The sequence below is a fragment of the Gouania willdenowi genome, chromosome 10 (assembly GCF_900634775.1).
Source record: "Gouania willdenowi chromosome 10, fGouWil2.1, whole genome shotgun sequence".
Classification (NCBI taxonomy): Eukaryota; Metazoa; Chordata; class Actinopteri; order Blenniiformes; family Gobiesocidae; genus Gouania; species Gouania willdenowi.
Window position 1 is genome coordinate 16,389,399 of NC_041053.1, and position 23,710 is coordinate 16,413,108.

The window sequence follows — 23,710 nt, forward strand, 5'->3', positions numbered from 1 at the left end:
ATGTGGTTTCATTGAGATCTCAGGAAACACGGTTGGTAAATACCAAAGAAATCTGCAGCAGTGTCATCTTAGCCTTAGTTTCAGTGACTCTCGTCGGTGCTATTTACAAGTGTGCACAGCTTCAGACAGCATCCAGCCGCCTAAGTCCTCTTAGCGTTTCTTCTTTTCCTTAGCTGGCACAGCGTTTTGTTGTTCTCGCACAAAGTATTTTGTCTCCGCAGAGAGGAAATGGTGTACACATCTTTATTTGGGGAGGGGGTAAGACAGAGGTGCCAACAAGCCCAATAGGTTAAAGTGGAACAAAATAAAGATGTGGGAGAAAACTGGCTCATCCCTTCTTAACAGGACGACACAATTTGAACTAGCATGTGTATAGGCACATCAGGGCGCGGATAAAAATAATTGAATTGTGTATTGTGATTTATTGTAACAAGGCAAGCTTTATAATCTACCCCAGTAACAGACTGGAGGTTAAGATAATATTGGTAAGGCCAGGTTCAAGCAAAACAGCTTTATATTGTCATCAGTAGTAATTTGTATTAAAATAAATTTGGAAAATGTTACATAGTTTGGACATTTTCCTATTTCCCTCAGGACTTTGGTTGGTACCTCTGTTTTAACAACGCCCTTCTCTGCTTTGCTGAGTTTGCGTTCTGCTCTTTTACTCGTCATCATCCTTTCCTTTATCCTTCTTGTCTTTCTTCTCCTTCTTCTTCTTCTTTTTCTTTTTGGCCTCTTCTTTCTTTCCGAACGTGATGAAGTCGCTCTTGTCGTCATCTCCTCCCTGGTTTTGTCTGATGGATATAATGGCGGGCGAGCCGGGGATGATGAAGGCCTCTGGGGGAACTTCACCTGGCTTCAGGTGCTGTGGGGGTGCCCCGGGCCCCCCGGGGCCGTAACGAAAATGCCAACTGTTGCTGTCTACGCCAGCACCCATGGGTGGGGAGACCTCTCCTCCTTCAGCATCTGAAACAAACAAACAAACAAAAAGCATAATTATTATTTACACTGAACACGTTTTACACAGTACACATTCATTTTGCACAGAAACAGTGAAAATGCGGATAATGGATTTCTTGATTTCACTTTAACGACATATTGAAATAAATAATGCTACTTTAACACCGTGTCACTTATATTGTAACAAGGACAAGTCATTTAATAAAATTAAAATAAAACATTAGGAAATGTTTTTTTCTGCGTCTTTGTGTCGTGTTTTATACTTTTGTTCTGATAAAAAGATAAGTCATGTCAGCAAAAATCAATGATAATAATACATTTGATTGATGCAGATATTAAGCTCCAAAGTGTCACCTGCATTTTACAGAGTGACTCCACATGCTGTTAGATGATATAACTGCACATACAATGAGAGTATGAACCCTAGAACAATGACCTACGCCACATCTGTCTTTCTTCCGGATCAATATGTTGATTCTAGATCAGTTTTGAGAAATCAAAAAATCTCTCATCAATGCCTAAAGTTCAAAAATTCATAGCTAGATTCATAATTGACTTAACTTTATGACATTTAAACCAGTTATGTCAGATTGGTTCTTTAATTACCCCCACAGAGTTCTGATCAGATCAGATTGCACATGTCATTCTACTGTATTGCTACTGTATTGTATTATTGATTGGGATATAATTTATCATTTCTAATTGTAAGGTAATTTCTTACAAACCTTTAAAGTGTGAATGCTCATGGTACCATGATGTTAAAAAAATAAAATAAAGGCCTTATTGTTAATTCCATTGGATGTCATTTATTATTAATCGGAAAAGCTGTTTGCTGAGAATGTGCATTGTCTGAAATAGGTTTAGAAAATTACTTATTATGCTGGAAATACATTTTCAAGTAATCCCTTCCAAGTCCCCCTAGTGGTACATGTACCCCTGGTTGGGAACCATGCTTTAAAGTGTGAATGATCACAGTACCAGGATCACTGATCCAGAGATAATTGTGAATTTGTGTCAAAGAGGATATTTGCTCTTGGTGGAGGTTTGCGTTCTACGAGTGCTCACATTATATAATATTTTTGTGTTGGTCATGAGTTAAATGGATTTTTGGGATAGCAAAGACAAAAAAAAAACCAAACAAATTTGGCAAGTGTAGCATGGCGTATAATCCTTCATAAACAAACAACAAAACATCCTAAATTTGTTCCATATTTAAAGATTTTAAATGAAATCTCAAAACATGAGTAACATATTTTGTACTGAAGCCATTTGGATAAATACTGACGATTTAGTTGACTTATCTGGTAAGCTCATTTACTGTTTGTTAAAGGATCATTTTAATACTGCCATGTTTATTATTTCTTATTCGATTTTAAAAGTAAATGTATTCATTTGCATCAGAAAGTATAACACTTGCAGTGAATCGTGATAAATGACTTCAGCAGACAATGAACAGATAAAAAAACAAAATGTTTTGACCTTTTTGATAATTGTGATAAATCTACCTCTCTTGTGTGTATTGGGTGTAATTTAACAGAATTCAACAAGTCATGCATTTGAGCAGTATAAAATTATTATTATTATATTTTAGTTTTTCACTTTTGCAGCTGTAACAGCAGCAGAGAAAACGGCGGAAATATAGATAAAGAGCCTGAGTAGACAGGACAGGCTAGATCTCGTCACTTCTTCTTCTACACAGTGACACAGGGACAGAGCAAGTCACAATCAGTCGATCACTAAATTGAGGACATCCTCTGCCCAGTGGATGAATCCTCATCTGACTCCCAACGCAGAAGTTAAACCCACAACACACACAGGACGGCAGCCACACATGAAAACGAGCTCCAAGTACAAAACGTGGATTTTCAAATGTAACATATTCACACTTTTGCCTGCAAGGGACGACCCGTCCAAATGGATGTGAGAATTTGACGAGACAGTTAGTGTTTCCTTGCATTCACAAACACAACAACACCCCAGAGAGTGATGAGTCATTGTGAGAGCAGGGGGCTGGAGCACAGCAGGGAGGAGTCACTGTCAGAAAGGACGATTAATGCCTATTTAAAAAGTGGGACCATGGGACACAATGCTTATTGTTATGAGCGGATTCATTTGAGGTTGCATATTTACAGAAAACAAACCTGTCACCGTACCTTCACATAATTTGAAATATTTGAAACAAGCACTGAATCTTAGATAGAAGAAGTTGTAACCAACTTAGGTAAGCCAATCTTTGCTTGAGTTTGGTTTCCTTAGCACTGGTGTTTCAGTCTCTCTCAGCAACAATAGGTGAGGTCAGGTGACGCGGGTCACCCTCTATTGATTGGATTAGTGAAATCAGACAGGGGCGGTTCCACCTGGTGCAATTAATTAACCTATGTGAGTCTACCGAGCTGCCACCATGTGTCTCTGAGATATCCCTGTCATCGTTGGCAACAGGAAAAGATGCACGTTCCATAAAAAAGAAATCAGCAAAACCAGTCCACACTCCAGAAAAGTGGTCCCAGCCCACCCTTTGTTACCTTTGGCCTTTGGAACTGTCAGTCTGCAGTCAATAAGTCAGAATTCATCCATTCAATAATAAAACTCTGAGATATTCAGCAGGTCTTAGCCCTGATATCAGGGTGTCTGACTGATATCTCCACATGTACAGTATGAAGGAACGCCACCTTCAACTAAATCTGTCCGAGGCTGAACTCATCATCTTTTCAGGTTGTCCCTCAGTTGAACCACAGATCAGTTCTTGAATTTAATCTACTTGTGCTGACAAACTGACAAACGGTCCCAAATAGTGACTCCTGTCTACTCCTATACTGTAGCCAGATTTTCACTCCCTCTTGCCAGCTATGCTCTGCCTGTGAAAGACGCCTGGTGCTCCCTAGCTAGACTCTTCTCCTTTGTTGTTCCCAAATGGTGGAACGAATTAACCATACAATTCTCAGAGTCTAGGAATGACACAATATATAAAAAAAAGTTTGAAGAATGCAAAGAGGCACCATGATATGTGGTGCATCATTACGAACGTTAAGCGACGTTAGTTGTCTGGAGCAGTCCGCACATGTTGCTAATATGTTTGCTAATACCGGACTGAGTGACATGAATTCCATTTGTTTGGTTGCCTAACAAATTATATTATTTTGCACTACTCATCTGTCAGCATTTTATCTAATAGTGGATATACAGTACTTTTCTTGAGGAGCAATGACCTGTAGGGCTGTGTTCAAGTGTTTGAATATAGAATTGTTTTGTGTCCTGAGCTTGGTTGTTTAATGCACTATTTGACCGGCATTAGAATTCAATATTTTGCACATTCCATTTCATATCGGTGAAATTCAAGTGTCATTTGAATTTTTTTTGAAAATGTAAATGTTATTGTGTGAATACTTTGATTAAGTAATGTTAAACAACCGTTAGAATCATTAGATTAATCATTAATCAACATTTTTTGTTAGAATAGCCCATTAATTGAAAAAAAAATGATATATATATATATATAGGTTTAAAAATAATTCTTTTGAACAGCTTTAATATATTAATAAAGGATCTACTTTTCTAATCCACATATGACTTCAACTACTGTTTACAGTCCCAACGTGAGATTTTAAACTGAATTATTTTACAGAATTACAACTTCATTTAGCGGATGCTTTAATCCAAAGCAATGTACAACACAAGTAGTTAGGGTTAAGAAACTTTCTCAACATCCCACAGTGATGGACAAGGCTGGATTCAAACCAGTGAGCTTTTGATTACAAGCTCACTTAACCATCACACACTATCTTTGTTACCGATTCATCACCAGCTGACAGAAGCACCTTCAGGATTAAGGTATATATGTGACTGAAGGTATAATTGGCTCTTGGAAATCACATTTCCCTAATTTGATGGAGAGATATGAGATTATTCCACAACCCTTAATAAAATCAGCCAAAGCGAGTTGCATGCTAATAATAAGATAGAAGCACTTTTTTGTTTGCTCATTCATGGCTATTCAAAAAGAAAAGTCTTCTTTCTCATTACTCTGTTACAGCTACCCTTCCTCCACAAGTACGTTATATGTCAAGCCATCATTTCCACTGACATTTCAGCTAATCTGGTGTGAAATGGCTTCAGTCAACATCCGCCATTCCCAGTTATTGACAAAAGAAGCGTAACTATTAATGGATACAATGAAAAGGATTTAGCCTGCACCGCTTTCTGTCCTCTCCCTATATATCAATACACAGTAAAAGAAGCAGAATGAATGACTTGGTTATGAAGGTGTTTGTATGCTCTACTAAGTTTTATGTCTGCGTGTGAAGGAACCTTATACTCTGAGCTGCAAAAGGTTTTCAAAGTCACTTAAATCAGTCGAGCTCCATTTTGCCACTTTCACGTTATACATCACACTTTCCACGCAGCGGAAAGCTGGGCATGAGAGGGCAGTGCAGCGTTAGATAACCACCAGAGAGCCAAGGAGACAAAGAGGCAGCCGGTTGTGTGGATTTAGTTGTTTGCGTCATTTGTACAATGAGCAAACACACCCTCCTACAAAGTATTACTTCACCAGTTGGTGAGCCAGGCCCTTCTTTTCCTACTTCGAAATTAAAACCAAATGCCATCCTGCTGTCAGCCTAAAATCTGATTCTTTTTATTCATCTGAATAGATTTTTCCTCTTTGTGGTGAAAGAATGAGAAAAGCCTTTTTTATGTTGATAAACTGTAAAAAAAAAAAAAAAAAGTTAAATGAAAAATACATATTCAAGGGTAATGTGTTTGTCGAGTGTGTCTTAATGTGTGTGTGTGTGTGTGTGTCTTTATGTGTGTGTCCCTGTTTTAGTTACATGCCAGACTGAGCACCTTGCTGTCTGTTCCCAGCTGATCTTGTGGCAGATGGTGGAAACCAGCAGTCTCTCATGACAGGACGTCAAACTGAGGAAAATTACAATAAAATTTGGCAATGGGATGCCAGTGTGAATATTTTGCATTACCGTGTATATACATGTATATTCTCCCGTTTGCGCTTAAGTATCATTTTACACGTACGCATCTCCTATGCATAATCTCCCACCGCACGTAAATAAACCTAGCCTAAGCCTTCAGTCTTTGAATGAAGGCAGTATGATATATACAGTATGCTTCATTGACAAGGAGGCGAACTGGGCCAAAAAGTCTTTTGTTGGGCTGTCGAGAAATCATGAAACATGGAGCATGAATAACAATGTATTAGGTTTATTTGATAAAATAACAGCAGTGTGTGGATTGGCCACATTTTTCTGTCTGACCCACAGTTATAACTCTATAACGCAGTTATAACTATTTTTTTCCTCATACTAATGACATATGAACATTTCTTTGTGTGGAAAGCCCGATTTTATTAACTTCTTACATGTCGACATTCAGATATAATAAGCGCATCAGTCCATATCATCAACTGTCATCAATACTGTGAGCTCTATAGCCTGCACGAGTGTGATGGTTTGAAGGAAATAATGCGAGGTGGACTTTGACGAGTGTCTGCGATCCTGTAGAGCGTCCTGCATAAATACAGATGAGACGGCAATGTTGTTGCATCCAGTGAAACAAGCTTGAGCTCATAATAAAATGTTTTACATGTAAAATGTTCATCATTTCTAAATATGTGTCGGAAATATGTGTCGGAACTGTTTCAGGTATCATCCTTTAACTCGAGAAGTCGGGCATCCGAGTAAGTTGTGAAGTTTCTGTCTAGCAATGCCAGTCACCATATTTGTTTTGACTCCCTTTGTAACAGAAAAGGTTTCCCATGCCGAAGAGCTGCTGTGTGTTTGGTTGTTCGTCCAATGTAAAAAAATAATAAAGATATCATTTTTTACATCATCCCAAAATCTAGGAAAATGCTGGCCATTCTCCATAAGGATGGGTCTCCAAAAACGTCCCATTCCTACGTGTGCTCTCTACATTTCATAACCGTTAAGTTGAACATAAAGTACACTGTGATTATTGGCGTGCGGGTTACTCACAAGGTTCATTTATTAGGTAATTATAAAGATCTGAGTTGGTGAAATTTGGCCAATGCTTTGAATTGTTCAACCAAGTGTTGGCTGGGTCTTTGTATGGACACACACATATCTCTAGCAGTGATAACTTAGCCTTCTATCATCCCCTGGCCTCTTGGGGTAGTGTTTGATAGTTATATGCCATACTGGGATATAAATCGCTCCTGTATTGAAAAAAAAGACATTTTTGTAATCGGACAAACAGGAGGCGGACCAGTTGTTTTCTGCCATTCTAAGATGGCACCCGTTTATTTACTATGGCTAACGTCATCTGTGACGTAAGCACGACTTCCCGAATGTGCATTTCACCATCCTCGGTGGTACAGTCTATCATACATTGCTAAAAACACTTACCGACACAGTTTCCCTTTGTAATCACCCCCACTAACGCTGTCCATCCATGATGTGTGTTTTCCCACTCAAGTCTTTACTTTTAAAGAAGTATTGTAGTGGACCTTTTTTAAAATGTGTGGGTGTGAGCAGCGACGCTGTGTGACATCTGTTGCTAGGCAACCGTGACAGATTAACACACATGGCAGGAGCACAGACAGTGACCATGGCATTGACTTTGGCTGACAGCTGTTGGGATGTAATCAGATTTCATGAGCGATAGCACAAGACGATACTGATGGGCGGGAGCAGAATCTTAGAGTAACCAATTAGAAACAAGCCTGAAGTCTTCCTGCATGTTAAATGTTTTAGGACCTACCAGGGCTTGGGTCAATTACATTTTTCAGTTACAATTACGTTTTCAATTATCCATGTTCAATTACAATTCAATCAAGATTACAGTGACCAGCATTTTTTCCAATTGCAATTATTTTCTATCCTCTGATAGTCAATTACATTCTCAATTACTAAAGCCTGAGCCTCAAATAAATAACCTAATAAAAGTTAACCTTCCTCTTGTGTTAGCTTTCTGTTAGCATCTCTTATGATAACGAGCCCTAAATTAGCTGTAAAATACACTAATACACAAATATCTATCATCTAATTTATTTCCTATCAATTGGTTACCTTGTTAGGCTTCCTAATCAATGAAAATATTGCCTTTATTATTTCAGATGTGGGCGCCTGAGCCTTTTTTCTGTCTGTATACCGCTCGATTGAACTTTTCTTAAATGGTAAAATGTGGGAAAGCTTACTGTGAAACATATTGAAATAACTGTGAACTGCATATGTGTAGAACTGTACATAAAACTGTAACACGGTTCACCAGTTTTGCGTTAAACTATAAATGATCATTTTTACAGAATTTTCATGATAATTACAATTACAAAGGCAATTGTGTGCACTCAATTTCAATTATAATTATGACATAATTGTAATTATAGATCAATTACGTGATTGCTATTATAATTGACCTCAAGTCTGCATACACACTCATTGGGACGGGGACCTTCGCTTGTGAGATGAACATATTAGCACAGAAAATTATGAATGGTGACGGACTATCAGCCACTACAGACACACACTTAATGAGTCAAAATATTTAATTCTGCATTAACTTATTATTGTATGTTTAATAGTTAATGGTTTTTGATGGGGCGGCGCCCTAGCGTTCTCTATTAAATTGGTTCATATCAGTCTGGTTTCCTGTATGCTAATTTAGTTAAAGATGATAGAACGCACAGAATACAGTAAAGTTTTATCCACCTCTGCAGTATTTCAGCCCAACTAAATGTAGGTCATTCACTGTAAACCTCTCCCTTTTTAAAAAAAAACTAAAAAAACACCGTCTCTATCTCTGCCTGCATTCCCTCTTTTCTCTCTCTCGTCCTTCATTTGTTGCCACAGTTTCCTCTTTTCTGCCTTTTCCCTCTCTCCCTTATTTAGTTACTTTTGTCCCACACCATATGTTTGCACCTTTGTGTAGCCAACACCCCCCCCCCTCCTTCCCCCCTCCCCTGCCAATATCACAGGGGGCATGAATGGCTTCCATGGAAACTGCATCCTCGAGTGAGACAGTGGAACATTGGTAGGAGTCGTGGTGACAGTGCTTATGCTGATGGAGAAAATAGTGACTGACACACATACACACACACACCAACACGCGCTGAAACACACACACATGCACACACATACAAGGATGCATAATGTTTAATCTATCCTCTCTCCCCTAGCAACAACAGCCTCACGCAGCCATCTGAATTCCTCTTTAAGATGCTTCCTTCCTGTCTTTTTTTTTTTTTCCAAATTCTTCTTCCTCCTTTTAACCAAACCTTCTATGATAAGCAGATATTTGAAAATGAGTGCTGATACTATGTACTCTATGTTCTAGAGAAACATACAAATACAGACAAATAGGCACTGAGGCACAAAGCAGAACCCAGATTTCATTACTGTGGGTCTGTTAATCTGGGCATGGGCTGCTGTCCATCTGTCACAGTCCACAAGGTATAGGCAGCCAAACCACACTTGGAACAGGAGACACACACAAACACATGTTAAAGTGGCTATTAATTTAAATGAAAGGGAAACAGGGTGTGGGCACCTTAATCAAAACTGCACAGCTATATTTTTTGGTGTGAATTTGAAGCATGTACTGTATGTTTGTGGAAAGCTACTGAATGGCCACACCTCGTACTATAAACAAGACAATTTGGATGTAAAAAGTGACATGATACTCCTTTGGGTTTAAATCTTCAATACCTTGATTGTTCAATAGGGGTGTCCCGATCCGATATTGATATCGGATATCAGTCCGATATCAGCCATATATATATATATATATATATATATATATATATATATATATATAATATTATATTTATTAAATTGTAGAATACTGTAGATATTATGTGCCCTTTCAAACATTCCACACTTCAAAATAAGTGCAACACTGGTATCATATCGGAAGTGAAAAAGTTGTATCAGGACATCCCTAATGTTCAATACCATGATCTGGTGACAATATTACTTATTATCATGCAGTAATGATGCTCTCAAAATGTCCTTTAAGCAATTGAAATTTCTTTTTTTTATCTTCAATGATGAACAGAACAGTGACTGTATGTATGCACACACACAAAGTGTTTTTTTCAAAGAACCACAGCCCAATTAAACAGCTTTAAAACCCCACCAGCTGATCCCGTTATTGCTGACCCTCCCTGAACATGTCACTGCTGCCTGTCCCCCACACTCATGTCATCTCTCTCTCTCTCTCTCTCTCTCTCTCTCTCTCTCTCGCTCTCTCTCACACACACACACACACACACACACACACACACTCTGTCTCTCTTGTTCTGAAGTGTCTACAGGCTGTGAGTTCTCAGCCCAGGCAACAAATCGATAGAGGAGGAGGCGGTGTGTGTGTGTGTGTGTGTGTGTGTGTGTGTGTGCCTGCCTGCTGAGCGCACGACTTCCTCAACTTGGTCTTAGAACAACAAATTAGATTTGATCGAGATTCACATGCACTATTTATGTATTGAATTTTTGACTCACATCACATTTTCTCTGTGCTTTTCTACTGCATTATTAATGCTTCATTATATCCATTAGTACTGTCAGCAACAAACAGAAGGTGTACAATGAATGTATGTCTCTTTAATACCCAATGGTTTATGCAAAATTAATTCACATTTAAGTTGTGCATTTTATTTATTTATCATTTAGTCACATTACGCTCTGAGCTCATTGTTTTTTTGCATGCTCCTGACAATCATTTTTTTGTCTTTCAATATGACAGTTTTATTTTCCTGATTTTCCTGGTAAGTTAAGCTTTTGACTTATTGTTAGGCTGAACTTTGCTGAACAATTCCAGTTTGGATTTCAGAAGTCTAATAAATATGTCATAGCTATATATGTTTTTCAACAATTCTTCCCATATTCCATTTCAGCGTAGTCAGGTGTTTTTGTTCTCTCTGTGGCTCAGTGGATTATAAATAACAATGTCTGTTTGCTCTTCTGCATTGAGCAGATCTAATTATATCTAACCTTGAGAGTAAAGGCTGATCTTGTTTGTGATACATCTTCCTTTTCATATTAATTTGATCTCACAGAGGAGAAATCTCTTTAGGATTGTCTAACTACATGATATCCTTGTATATGTACATTTACCAAATTGTCTATTAGCTGGGAGTGTAATGGTGGCATCTTACCAGCAGCGCTAGATGCAGTGGGCCAGTTCTGGACCAGGACTCCCTGGGCTCCCTGCAACACTGAGGATTCCTCCATATGCACTGAGCTGCACAACACAAACAAGCGCAAAAACACAAAAATTAGACACTGAACACCTTTAGCTTCACACTGACAAAAAAAGACTGCAAAGCACAGAACATCCAAAATGAGAGTTTCATCCATTTTGTGATCCTTTTCATGGGTAGTAGGGAAAATGGGAGTTTAGGGGTGAAAATATTTGCTTAGTATACATTCTTCAATTCTCAAAATTGATTTTGCGATGCTTTTGCCTTTGTAATGTCATATGCAGATATTTAAATATATTTAAATCCCAAACGATCAAACTGGGTTTTCTTTTTTGAAATCTTCAAAATTAATCAAATACAAAAGTTTTTTTTTTTAATTAATGTCACTGTTCTTTTGCTATTTCTATTTGAATACTTTCTTCTTACATATTTGTTTATTTGTAATGACCTTTTGCTTGTATTTGATGAAGATGGATAAAATGAATTAAAAAAAATACTAATAATTAAATCTGAACAAATGAACTTGCAAAATGCTAAGTGCATTTAGTCCTCTTGGTACCATCTTAACTATATGTATTTCATATTGAAAACACACCGTGTGCAATTGTCAGCATATCTTTTCAATAGAACATTATGTTGCATGTTCAATCCATGGTGTGGGGGATGGTCGATGCAGCAGCAAATAAAATCCTTTAAAATCCTGTGGAATAACATATTAATCTATATTTCACTCATAGTCTCTGGATTACAGATTAAATAGATGAACAATTTTCACATTTTCACACCCAGTGTGCTTTGCCAACCGCCGACACACCCCCAGTGAGACACCACATCCACTGAAGTGTCCACCATAGTGCAAAGGCAAAGTCTCAGCCTGACTTGGTGTGAAACATGTCTGAAGATAAAAGTTACTGCTCACATCAGAGAGAGCATTTCCCAAAAAAGCATTTTATGAAAGTTATGGAAGAGTAGATAACAATTCCTCAGCCTTTCAAGTAAAGAATATCTTTAAATTCAAATGTTATCTGTGGATTAAATTGCAGAGAATAAAGAAAATATAAAAAATTGGCTGAATTGTAGAAATATTTAAATTCCCCTGCTTTTAAAAAAAAATGCAGAGCCTTTGCATAATCTGTATTCCTTTGAATCAACTAAGATGCATTTTCTAATGTAAATGTCTTTACCTAAACTCAACTAACATGCTTCAAAATATTTGAACATCCACCTAGCCATCCATCCATCCATCCATCCATCCATTCAACCAAACCCAGAACAGAGGCAGTGCTAAACAACACACCGTCCTGCCACGTAGTTCAGATTTTTAACTGTAGGGACTAATTTCAGTAGTTGTTGAAGTCACTTAAAGTTCTGAGTGAGTTTCATTCAGATTTCTCCTGAGTGAACCTGCATTAATTAGGTTTCTCGTGATGCTACATTTGATTTAATGATGTCATATGTGTGATGATTTATGTCTAATTTGATATTTTTGGCAACTTAAATTTGAAATTTTAGTGACTGAGCAAGTCAAAATTTAAAAAGTTACAATCGAAAGTAACTTTCAGTATCAGGTTAGAAGCGGAAGCGTATTTGATTAGCTGGTTCACAACCCACCGTGAGTCATTCCTATGGGCCCTTGAGCAAGGCCCTTTGTCTTAACTACCCCTCAGTGCTGCAGCCTCAAGGTGGCAGAAGGAAAATAATGAAATAGATAGCATCAGGTTAAAAACGACAAGTATTTTACTTTTGGGATATATACAAATTACTCAGAAATACTGAAAGTTTAAAGTTGACTTTCCTTCATTGTAATACAAAAAATGTATTTGAGTGATAAAACTATTAAGTCTGAGTTCATTAATTCAATTTTCAAATGTAACATATTAACTTCATTTTTTTAAAGAATTGAACTCATATAGGTGTTACCCATTTAGTCATCTCAATTAAGTTGGTCCAACTATTTTCTTTTTACAGTATAAGAAAGGTCAAAGGCTTTATTGATGTGATAGAAATTCACTTTTATTTAAGTTTTAAAGTTAAAAATAGGCCTTGATCATGAACCAAAGGCAGATTGAAGAGGGTAAAAGGAAATATGAAAATTAATTTCACTAATATAATTTCCAGTTTCTTAAAGAAATATGTCCCCATCATAACACTGCCAATACTCATGCATTTACAATAATCTTAAATGTATCCACAAACAGGGACAAACTAAACTCAGACGAAATAGTTGTGTTGGATTTGGTGAATATGTTAGAAGATTAAATGAAATAGGTCAGTGTCATTACATGGTGTTTGGGTGTGCTCTGCCAAATCTTTCCAACAAGCTCTGAATATGTCACTTTATAAAAGGGGACGCTTAGTAATGCTCAGTAATGGGTGACAATTTAAATACACATCACAGGCAATGGGAGGAAGATAGATTTAATAATTCCGACTAGCCCACCCAAGCTTATTATCATTCTTTAATCAGGGCTTTATAATAAAGAGATAATCTGAGAAACATAAATTACACACAGGCGTGTCAATAATCACGTTCTGCACATATTTGTATTGAGCAGTTTAAAATAAAATGCAGTGAATATTGCCAGTATAGTCAAGCTTCTATATTTATTTTAGGTTAAGTATAAACATGAATGAAAATGCTTATTATACAGAGTATATGTTTAATGCAAACACAACCTCAGCCATGCAGCAAATAAAATAACAGTCTTTTCCAAATAATTATCATACGCAAAACAGCAAAAATATGTGACTGAATCGATTGTGTTGGATAAATCTTAAATATGTGCGAGTTGTCCCAAAAAACTGCCCCGCAGTTGGTCTTGCTAAACATTTTTAACTAGATCAAAGTTAATTATATCTACTGTTTTATGTCTTTGTTTGTTTGAATGTTTTAAGTTAATTTAATCTTTTTTTTTTTTTTGTATTCCACTCGAGGTTAATTTGAAACTATATCTTACAACAACATTTGCAGCAGCTGTCTTGGCAGGAAAAACATTTTCACCTCAGTGAGTTTATATTCTTGATTAACTTATAAGGACACATTTTGACATGGATTTTGTTTAATTACTTAGTTGGTTCGTGCACACGAAGCAGGTGGTGTGATCAGCAGTGGGGTCACTCCTTATCACTGCGCCCTTGAAATGCTATTTTTCTTCCAAACAACATGCCTTTCATACATCAGTGAGCCCGTCCCTTTAAACTGTTCCCTCCTGTCCATTCTCCATCTGTCCGCACAGTAACACTGCCATTGTTGGTCCTAAATTTAGATTTAAATTCACTAGTGTTTTCTCATTCCAGAATATTACACTTGGCACTTAAATGTTTTTATTTACCCCCTAATGTAAGGCACACCTAAAGTGCCGATAGGAAACTACTCAATCATTTTAAAAGCAAATTGCCTTACTTTGTTCTGAGCTTTAATATAGGGGTCACAAGTTCTCACATTCACTGTGTGAACAGAATGCTGAAATAAAATGAGAAGCTTACCTCTGCATCACTCCTCCTGCTCTCAGGGAGGCTGAATATCTCCAGTCTTGGCTCAGCGCCTTGGGCTGCAAGAGAAAGTGGGAAGAATTGAGTCTTAAATACAGGGGGAAGCTAATAGCATTTCATTAATAAGTCATTGCGAGAACTGTGAGTGCATGCACATGTCAGACAAGAAAAAAAAAAAAAAAACAGCAGCTTCTTGAATACCTGCCTTCCTTTGACATGGAGTGCACCCATATCCTCCCATTTCATCAGATTCACCCTATCACTTTGTATGTTTTCCTTCTTTGACTTTGAAGGATTTCACACCCACAGCACACTGTCCATAAAACAGTGACACACAGGGCCTGAGGTGTCCTCTCATACTGCCCAGCTAGTTCAGACCAAATACAACAGTGCTTATTGTGATGAAAGATGTATTTCAGAAAAAAACAAAAGCATCTTAACACAACTCGGAAATCTCTCTTCTTCTTAGTCAACTTAAACATTGTTTATATCCTCTATTCATATACATTCCCCTCTACTTAAATTATCTTCATGCTTATCCAAAACCTTCTCACACTTGCCTCCTAAACTTCAGAGATATGAAGGTCACAGTTGGAGGAAAGATATAGAGGAGAGGGTAGTTATCAGATGAACTGCTAAGATCATATTGGGCTTATCCTTAGATACGTTGATCCCAAATATCAGTTTTAGTTATAACCACGCACTTCTTCCTTTTGTTCACGGCCACCACCATTATACGTGAGCTGGGTGCTGTGTCACCCGCTTAAATTTCTCCTTACTTTTATACAACACAATAAGCACAATATGCACAACTATAACATCACACTGCACTTCCACCTTAAAATAGTCGACTCTTCCGCACACCTTCCATCGTCCCACCCTGACTCCCTCTTCCCTGTTCCTTTCCCCTCTGCTAGGTGTAACACTGCCTTTTTTTTTATATCCTCTCTTTAATAAACTTTTTCTTACCCTTCCTTAGGGAGGGCTGGTGATGGTCACAATTAAGATTAAAGATTAAGATTAAAGATTAAAGATTAAAGATTAAATCGGGCTTTCGCCTTTAATTGGCCATGTAATGTTAGTACATTATTGGAATTTGTCTTCTGCACTTAACCCATCCCTGAGGAGCAGTCAATTATGCAATAACATAAATATATTTATTTAATTGCAATAATAAAACATGGATTGCTGTCGCAAAAAAGATTGCGCTACATATAGTGTTGACCTTTGACAGCATGTGCAGACAAGGCATGAAAAAAGAAAAGAAAAATAGATGAACTGCTATGACACAAAGTGACACATTATTTGTTACTTGTTTACCCATATTCCAGTAAAAAGTTAAACTTCTATACACTAGTATAAGTGAGACAATTTTTTGACTTAACCTTTACAGTGAAACACAATCTGACTATTAATCATATCTGTGATCATGTTTTATATACATATCAACCGTAACCGACGAGAGCTAAACAAGCCTGGTAGAGGACACTAAGTTCTCTCTGCAAGGATGTGCAGTTCACATGAGGCCCTTTTCCTTTCAAATATGACAGATGTTCTGTTGCCGATGAAGCTGCTATGACCTCTAAGAGTCTGCAGTGGGCATTCATCACCCTTGAAATCCAATAGCTGGTCCTAATGAGAGGAAGCCTGGTATTCCTCCTGGAATCACTCAAACAGAGCACGGTGATGACAGAGCAAACCATGTCCTCTGTTAGAAAAAGCAACAAGGAGACAACTCTATGAAAACAATCACTTACAGTGACATGTCTGTTTGTACGTCTCTTCAAAAAAACAAAATGTAAAATTCAAAAACCAGATTGTCCATAAAAGGTACTTAAGTGTTTGTGAGGTAGTAGTGGCCGGAGGGGAGGCCGATCTGCTCGGCCATATGTTGTTTATGTGAGTAAATGAAATCAAACACATTATAAATACAAGAATCTGTATCTCACATAGAAACATTTACCTCCCCAGGAAAGATCAAAACACCATTATTAAGAACTAAGATGCATATTAACAATAATCCAAAAGGCAAGATTACAAGAAAATATGTAAAAACAATGCTTTGTGTTTTAATTTTAAAGGCAGATGTTTAATATTTGAGAATTCAGAAAAGTATAAACATCATATGTACTGTATATCTATAGGATTCTATTGTAATGCAAAAAAATGCATTATGTTTTCGAGAATAGTAATTTTTTTGCTTTTTTTTCCCCTTCCTTTCTCTTCTCTCCCTCCACACTTCTAGCATAGATACAAGGCTCACACCTCCGCCACCAACACGTTGTCCAATCACCTTTTATCCCCCCACCTTGCCTATGTGGAGGCAGCCAATCCGCAAACACCACGAAGAAACACATCGCTGCCATTTAATTAAATAGTTGGAACAAACATGACTGGCATTTAATGAGGACCATGTCAACTGAAAAATTGCTCTTTTTTTAAATCACATTTTTTTTCTCTCCATTCCTTATGCGTGCTTTGCAGACCCACACAGAGAGAAACACAAAAGAATCCCTGCAGAATACAGAATTATTGAGAAGCTAATCTGGGTTATATTTGGTGTTAAAACTTAACAGATTCACCGGTTTATCGATACATTTGGGGAAGGATTGCCACATGAAACGCAAACACAATGTTCACCCTTTGAACAAGTCTTTGAGTCCGGCACTTCAGCACCACACAGAGACGTGACCAGAGGAGGATATTTTGGTGCAGTGGGATTTGTTGCTATTATAGCTGACAGAGCTGAACAATTTCCCAGAACCAACCCTCCCACCCCCACCCATTCTCATCAAGATGACCATGCAGTGCCCTTTGGACCCAGAATATTGTTGGTCCACCTGACAAAAATAGTTATACAGATTCATTGATGAGCATTTTCAAACATCTTTAAATACAGGTTGAAAGCTGACCTTCAATTTGATTTATTGTATGAGAGTTACTGACCAAAATCTTTGATAACTGAGAATAATGTTTTCTCACAAATTGCCCCAAAAAGCTGCGTAATGTTCAACAGCGGAAGGAACGTGCATGGTAAGCATCACCACTTTCAAACAAATGACTTTGCTTCAGTAACTCCACATTATTAAGTGTAAAGTGTTTTCATATAATCACTCACTGATCTGAGCCTACACTTAAAGACAAAGAAATGTTTCACGGCAATATGAAGTTAATTGTCGTAATAAAAACACAGCAGTGACACCAAAGACACACCTGAATGGCCGTTGCGTCGGGCATACTTAGACGACGAACAACTATCTGGCTGTGGCCGCTGTGGCTGGTGACGTAGCCCGAGCCCCAGGTGCCACTGTGTGGCCGACCGGTGTTGTAGAACATGAAAGTGTCGCTGCCTGACGTGGCTGTCAGGCATGTTTTATAACAATATGTTTTGGTCACAGAGCCATTTCCACGCACTTCAATATAGTGCGGCTCCACTTTGAGGTCACGGCGAAGGGCAACTTTGCTGTTGGCTTGGCCTCCACTTCCTCCTCCTCCTCCCCCACCTCCACTGGTGGCTCTTCCTCCACCACCAGCTGAGGTGCCCCCCTCAGGCATGCTCTTCTTGGAATTGCAACATGAGGAGCAGGTGCCTGGCTGAGTGCAGTAGGCATGGCAACGAACAATGGCCAGAACAAATACAGTGACCAGAAAAACAAAGGTGGTGGCACTCAGGGCAATGATGAGGTAGATGGTAACTTTGGAGAACATCAGGGGACTGTTGGGCCTGATGATGCGTTTCGGGTCGGGGGTCATCTTTGGTGGCAGCTCCATCACATGAACATAAATGGTGGCAGTGGAGGAGAGCGGCGGCAGGCCGTTATCTCGCACAGAAACAGTCAGGACGAAGGAGGTGGAATTGTCCTCAAAGACCCGCCTTGTGGTGCGGATCTCTCCTGTGTACTCGTGTACCTTGAACAGGTCCAGGTCTGTGCTGGTTGGCTCCAGAGAGTAGAGCAGCCATGCATTCTGCCCTGCGTCGCCATCCCAGGCAGTAACTTTGCTGACCAACACTCCTGCTTCAGCACTTTTCACCAATGTCTCTATGGTATGGCTCCCATTTGTGGGTGGGTAGACTATTTTGGGCACATGATCATTCTGATCCATAATGTAAACATACACTGTGACCACACGGCTGAGGGGAGGCACGCCATTGTCCTGGGCTTTTATCTGAAAGTGAAACTCTCTCAGCTTCTCAAAGTCAAACGCTCTCAGAGCATAAGCTTCCCCTGTATCAGGTTTGATGCTGACATAGCTGGCCACAGGGATGCCGTGGTTGTTGTCATTGAGCACTGTGTAAGTGATACGCGCGTTTTCACCATTATCTGCGTCTGTGGCCTTCACAACACAGAGTGAGGAACCTGGATTATTGTTCTCTGTAACATAAACTGTATACGATGTCTGCTCAAAACGTGGTGGGTTATCATTAACGTCAGCAACATCCACTTTAAAGGTCATTTGAGACCTCAGAGGAGGGGAGCCTCCATCCACAGCAGTGACTGTGACGTTGTAGGATGAGATGGTTTCTCTGTCTAGGAACGCAGATGTGACAATGGTGTAGTGGTTGCGTAAGGATTTGATTTTGAACGGTAGGTGAGGCTTTATTTCTAAAATTACTTGTTTGTTTGTCCCAGAGTCACGGTCATTAACACCAATCAATGCCACCACTGTGTCGGCCCGAGCATCTTCACGCACTGGACTGGACAGCGAAGACAACACAATTTCAGGGATGTTATCATTCACATCCAAAACTTCTACAACCACCTTACAGTGCACAGCAACAGGCGCTGGCCCCCTGTCCATAGCCTGTATGTACATTTCATATGAGTTTGTCTCCTCATAGTCTATGTTATTTTTCACTCTAATTTCTCCTGATTCTGTATGCAGAGAAAACATCTGTCTGATCCTTTCTGGTGTGTAGCTGCTATAAGAGAAGAAGACTTCTCCATTGGAGCCATGATCAGGGTCTGTGGCATTTAGCTGGATCACAAGAGCCCCTTTTGGAGAGTTTTCAGGCAGTTTCACTTTGTATACCGGGCTGTCAAACGCAGGAACGTTGTCATTGGCATCAAGGACGAGGACATTGATTAAAGCTGATCCAGTCCTCTGTGGGGTGCCTCCATCTAGAGCTGATAGGATGTACTTATGAGAGGCCACCAGCTCACGATCAAAGGGCTTTTTAAGGATCAGCTCGATGTGTTTGGGGTTTGAAAACGGTTTGACAGTGTCCAGCGTGAGGTGGGGGTTTGGGCTTAATCGATACTGCTTTACTGAGTTGGACCCGTCGTCTGCGTCCTGCGCTGCTTCAACGTGAAACCTGGTCCCAGTGAGAGCAGACTCAGACACCTCCAGCTGGTATTCATCCCGAGGGAACCGCGGCACGTGATCGTTCACGTCTAAGATCTCCACCTCGACAGTGTGCACCTCCAGCGGGTTATCCAGTACGACCTCCAACCTGCGTGAACAGGTGCCGCTGAACTCACACAGCGTCTCACGGTCGACGCGCTCACTCACCACCAGTTTCCCAGTTTTGTGGTTGACGGTGAAATACCTCCGCCCGCCTTCTGGTGTGATTCTGATGCGTCGGTTGGGAAGTTTGCTCGGATCCAGACCCAAATCGCGCACAATGTCTCCGACCAGTGCGCCGCTCTCCAGCTCCTCCGGCATGGAGTAGCGGATCTGTGCGTGTGTGATGCCAAGCAATGACAGTATAACAAGGTAGAAAGAAAAAAGCAGACTTTCCTTTGGGCTGTGGCACCGTCGCGCTGTCACAGCCATCGCAGCAGAGGCAGGCTGACTGTTCCCGCCTGCCTCATCCACACCGCGGGCAGAGAGCGCGCATCACTCCGCTCTGTGTGCGATCAACACCGCGTCTTCTCCGCTGCGTGCATTAATATCTCCAATACATCCATGTTTGTATCGTTTGTTTATAAATCTATCTCTCTCTCCTGCAGCTCAGCTCCCTCTCACAGATGCTCTCACTCTGTCAGTGTGGGCTATAAGGAGGGGGGGGGTTTCTCTCTCAGGCGGTGCTGGCTGCTTTTCACCACCTCCGACAACAACAATCGACCCTCCATCTAATAAAATTCAAGTCATAAAGACGACAACTTGGACGTTTTATCAATACAACGATCTATAAAGCAGGATTGTGTGCAGGCATTCGTTCTCTGCCTTCTGAAAATTGAACACCAGCTGTCCTGCTTTTTTTTTTTTTTTTTTGTCTGTGCCACCGCCCTTTTTATTGTGTAATACACACAGATTATTAGACCTGCTTCAGTACAGCAGATCCCATACTAAGGAATACAGCATTAAGATGAATATAGGGAGAAAAGATGCAAGAATTACCGTCAGGAAACTAAAGTGCAGGGGTGTATTGTATACCACTTTAATATTTAAAAACAACAACAAAAACCCGTTATTTTTTTCGACAATATAAGCAAAATAAAAGCACAATAATGCAAGCATATATGATTTATGACTAAAGCAGCATTATTGGCAATATACGATTAATTATAGCTCAGGAATGAAAAGAGAAGGTGTCGACCAAAATGGAGGTATATTTGTGTCTTTATTATTCAATAATAATATTAATAATAATAATAATAATAATAATAAAAGTACTTTTCCCAATAAAAAAAAAAAAATCACTTCAACTTTTCAATCTTTTTTTTTTCTTCTTTTTTACTTCAAACAAAAAAATAAATTTTCAATCAAAGAAAAAAAGTGTCCAGCTGAAAAAAAAAAAAAAAAAATATATATATATATATATATATATATATTTGAGACCCAAATATATATAATGAAACACTTTTTTCTTTCATTGAAAATGTTTTTTTAATTGAAAATTTTAATTTTGATTGAAAATATTTAATTTTGATTGAAGTTATGTTTTTTTTTTTATATATATTTAAGAATATGCAAATCGACCTCGAACTCCTCCATGCACAGTTCAGAGAAGAAGAATGTGTGACCATTAGCTGTCAGTGGAAAAAAAATTATAAAATAAATAAAAATGTAATTAAATGAGAAATTTAATTAAAAAACAGAAACAAATAAAGCCATTTTTCATGCTACTGGTAAATTCCATTTTTAAGAGTGTGTGCTGTGTTTCTGTCAAGAGTGCCAGAATATGACTTCTACCTGTTGCTTCCCGAACCCAGGCTAAAATGTTTTTGGAACTATACTTTGACGTGATTTTTGTGAAGAGATATCTGCAATAATGTCACACCAAAGTGAGGTAGAGGTTTTTCTGCAACAATGTCCTCTTCCCTGAGAAAAACACTATTTTAATGATTCGAAAAACAACATAGTGATCCATGTTCATCATCAGCATCTGTTACACAGCAGCACCAACATTCTTTCTTCTTGTTTTTGAAACAGAAAATGAAAATTAACTGTTTTTTAAAATAAAAAATAGTTCCTTAAATTAATGTATTTATTTGATTGTTGGATGCTGTATATATATGTGTAGCAACACAAAGGCATCACAACTCATAAAGTCATAAAGGCATCTCCATAACAACACAGAGGTCAGGCAGGTGTTCTTCTTTTAAGTACTGAAAATATGTCCTTTGAGCATCTTAGACTATGTTAAAGTAACTGATAATTTCTTAGGTATTGTGATGAAATGGTTGGCCTTATCATTCAAAAAGCAAGAACATTTTCTCTGAGTAATCAACAATTTGAAAGGTTAGTCCAATACTTGGAAGTGAAAATGTTTCAGTAATAATTGAGATTTAGCTTCTTCCAGCCAAAAGATTACGCTGATTTTGTTGAATGTTTTGGTTTTGAATGGCAGTTATGCGCCTTGTAGGGTGAATGCGTCACTGTAAAAATAGAAGAAAAAAACGAATAAATAAAAATATAAAATCCTTAAGAAAAGAAAACTTTACCAGTTCACCTCAGCACCCATGGAAAGGATCAGTATATCTACATCCTACGTTGTATTTTTCTTTCTCTCTGTTCTTCCACTCTCACCCACGCCCAGTCTGCCCACGGCTAGGACAACATTTGGTGTCCTGGCAGATAGAGAATACACTCTGAGTCATATGCTAAGAAGAGAAAATAAGTGTTTAAAAGTTAAGACGGAAACCAGAAGATGAAGAAGAACTAAACTGAGCCAAAGACCAAAGGGGTTATATATATGCTACTCATATAACAGAATATTCTTAAAAAAAAGAGCAGTCCAAAAGTCTGCGGCGGTCTGCTTCTGAATGCATGAATAAATAAATCATCCCCTGTTTGTCTCTGTGTCAAATATTGGTGAAGAGATAATAATTTATGAGTACCATTGTCAGAGGTACGTGGGCAACATGTGGACTGAGTATAAAACACCTTTCACAACATTCAGATACACTACAGAAAATGCAATGGACATTGAACACAAGACAAATAGCCCCTTTTTCATTAAAAAAGAAGAAAAGAAAAGAAAACAAGGTGTATTTTTATGATACATCCACGAGCTGTGCCTGCCACCTATTATCTTCATTAATTTTGCAAAATAAAAAAGTATACCTAACATATCTTTAACATTAACATGACTTAAACATACTTGGTTTTTTTGTTTGTTTGTTTTATGTAGGTATATAAATATAATAATAAATATGCCATATGCTTTTAGTGTTAAATAACGTTTTTGTTAAAGTACAATATCCAGCCCAACTAAAGGCTAACTGTAGTTGAATAACTGCAATGCTCGGTACTTTTCTTATAAAATTAAATGCAATGCATAATGCAGTTGATCCTAAAAGGAGTACTTGTATTAATTGGACATGGAAATGTTGTGTTTGTAATTTTCTAATGGCTGCGTATCACTTTCAGCCAACTGTTGGATTCATTTGCTGCAGAAGTGTCAGAAGAACTCAATGCATTCGGTGAATATTAGGAAAAACAGGAGGTCTGTTTCCAACTGAACATCGCCATGGTTAATTATGTACATGTCTAAGTTATGTAAGTAGATGAAGCAGATGGTTTTTTTGATGGGAATTTGCTTTTCCTGACATATTATAGATTTGCTTTTATCTCTAGGAATTTTTATTTCAAATTAATTTGTGCAACGGGTAGGGTTTATTTACTATTATCAGCATATGCAAAGTTTTT

At 38.4% G+C, this 23,710-nt stretch overlaps 1 protein-coding gene across 7 annotated transcripts in view; it reads right to left on the bottom strand.

Annotated features, from left to right (window-relative positions):
* Positions 1 to 521: 521 nt before the first annotated feature.
* LOC114470587 (protocadherin alpha-C2-like) overlaps positions 522 to 23,710 on the bottom strand; it is a 171,065-nt gene continuing 147,876 nt past the window's right edge. For 6 of the 7 annotated variants that reach the window (XM_028458841.1, XM_028458845.1, XM_028458844.1 and 3 more), the window contains exons 2-4: positions 14,609 to 14,673; positions 11,078 to 11,163; positions 522 to 966 (exon numbers count right to left, since the gene is read on the bottom strand). In XM_028458841.1, coding sequence (XP_028314642.1) covers positions 662 to 966; positions 11,078 to 11,163; positions 14,609 to 14,673 — 456 coding nt within the window. In that variant the 3' untranslated portion in view covers positions 522 to 661. Of the gene's footprint in view, positions 967 to 11,077; positions 11,164 to 14,608; positions 14,674 to 17,827; positions 20,811 to 23,710 lie in introns of those variants that run through there. The other variant, XM_028458839.1, reaches the window with a different exon arrangement.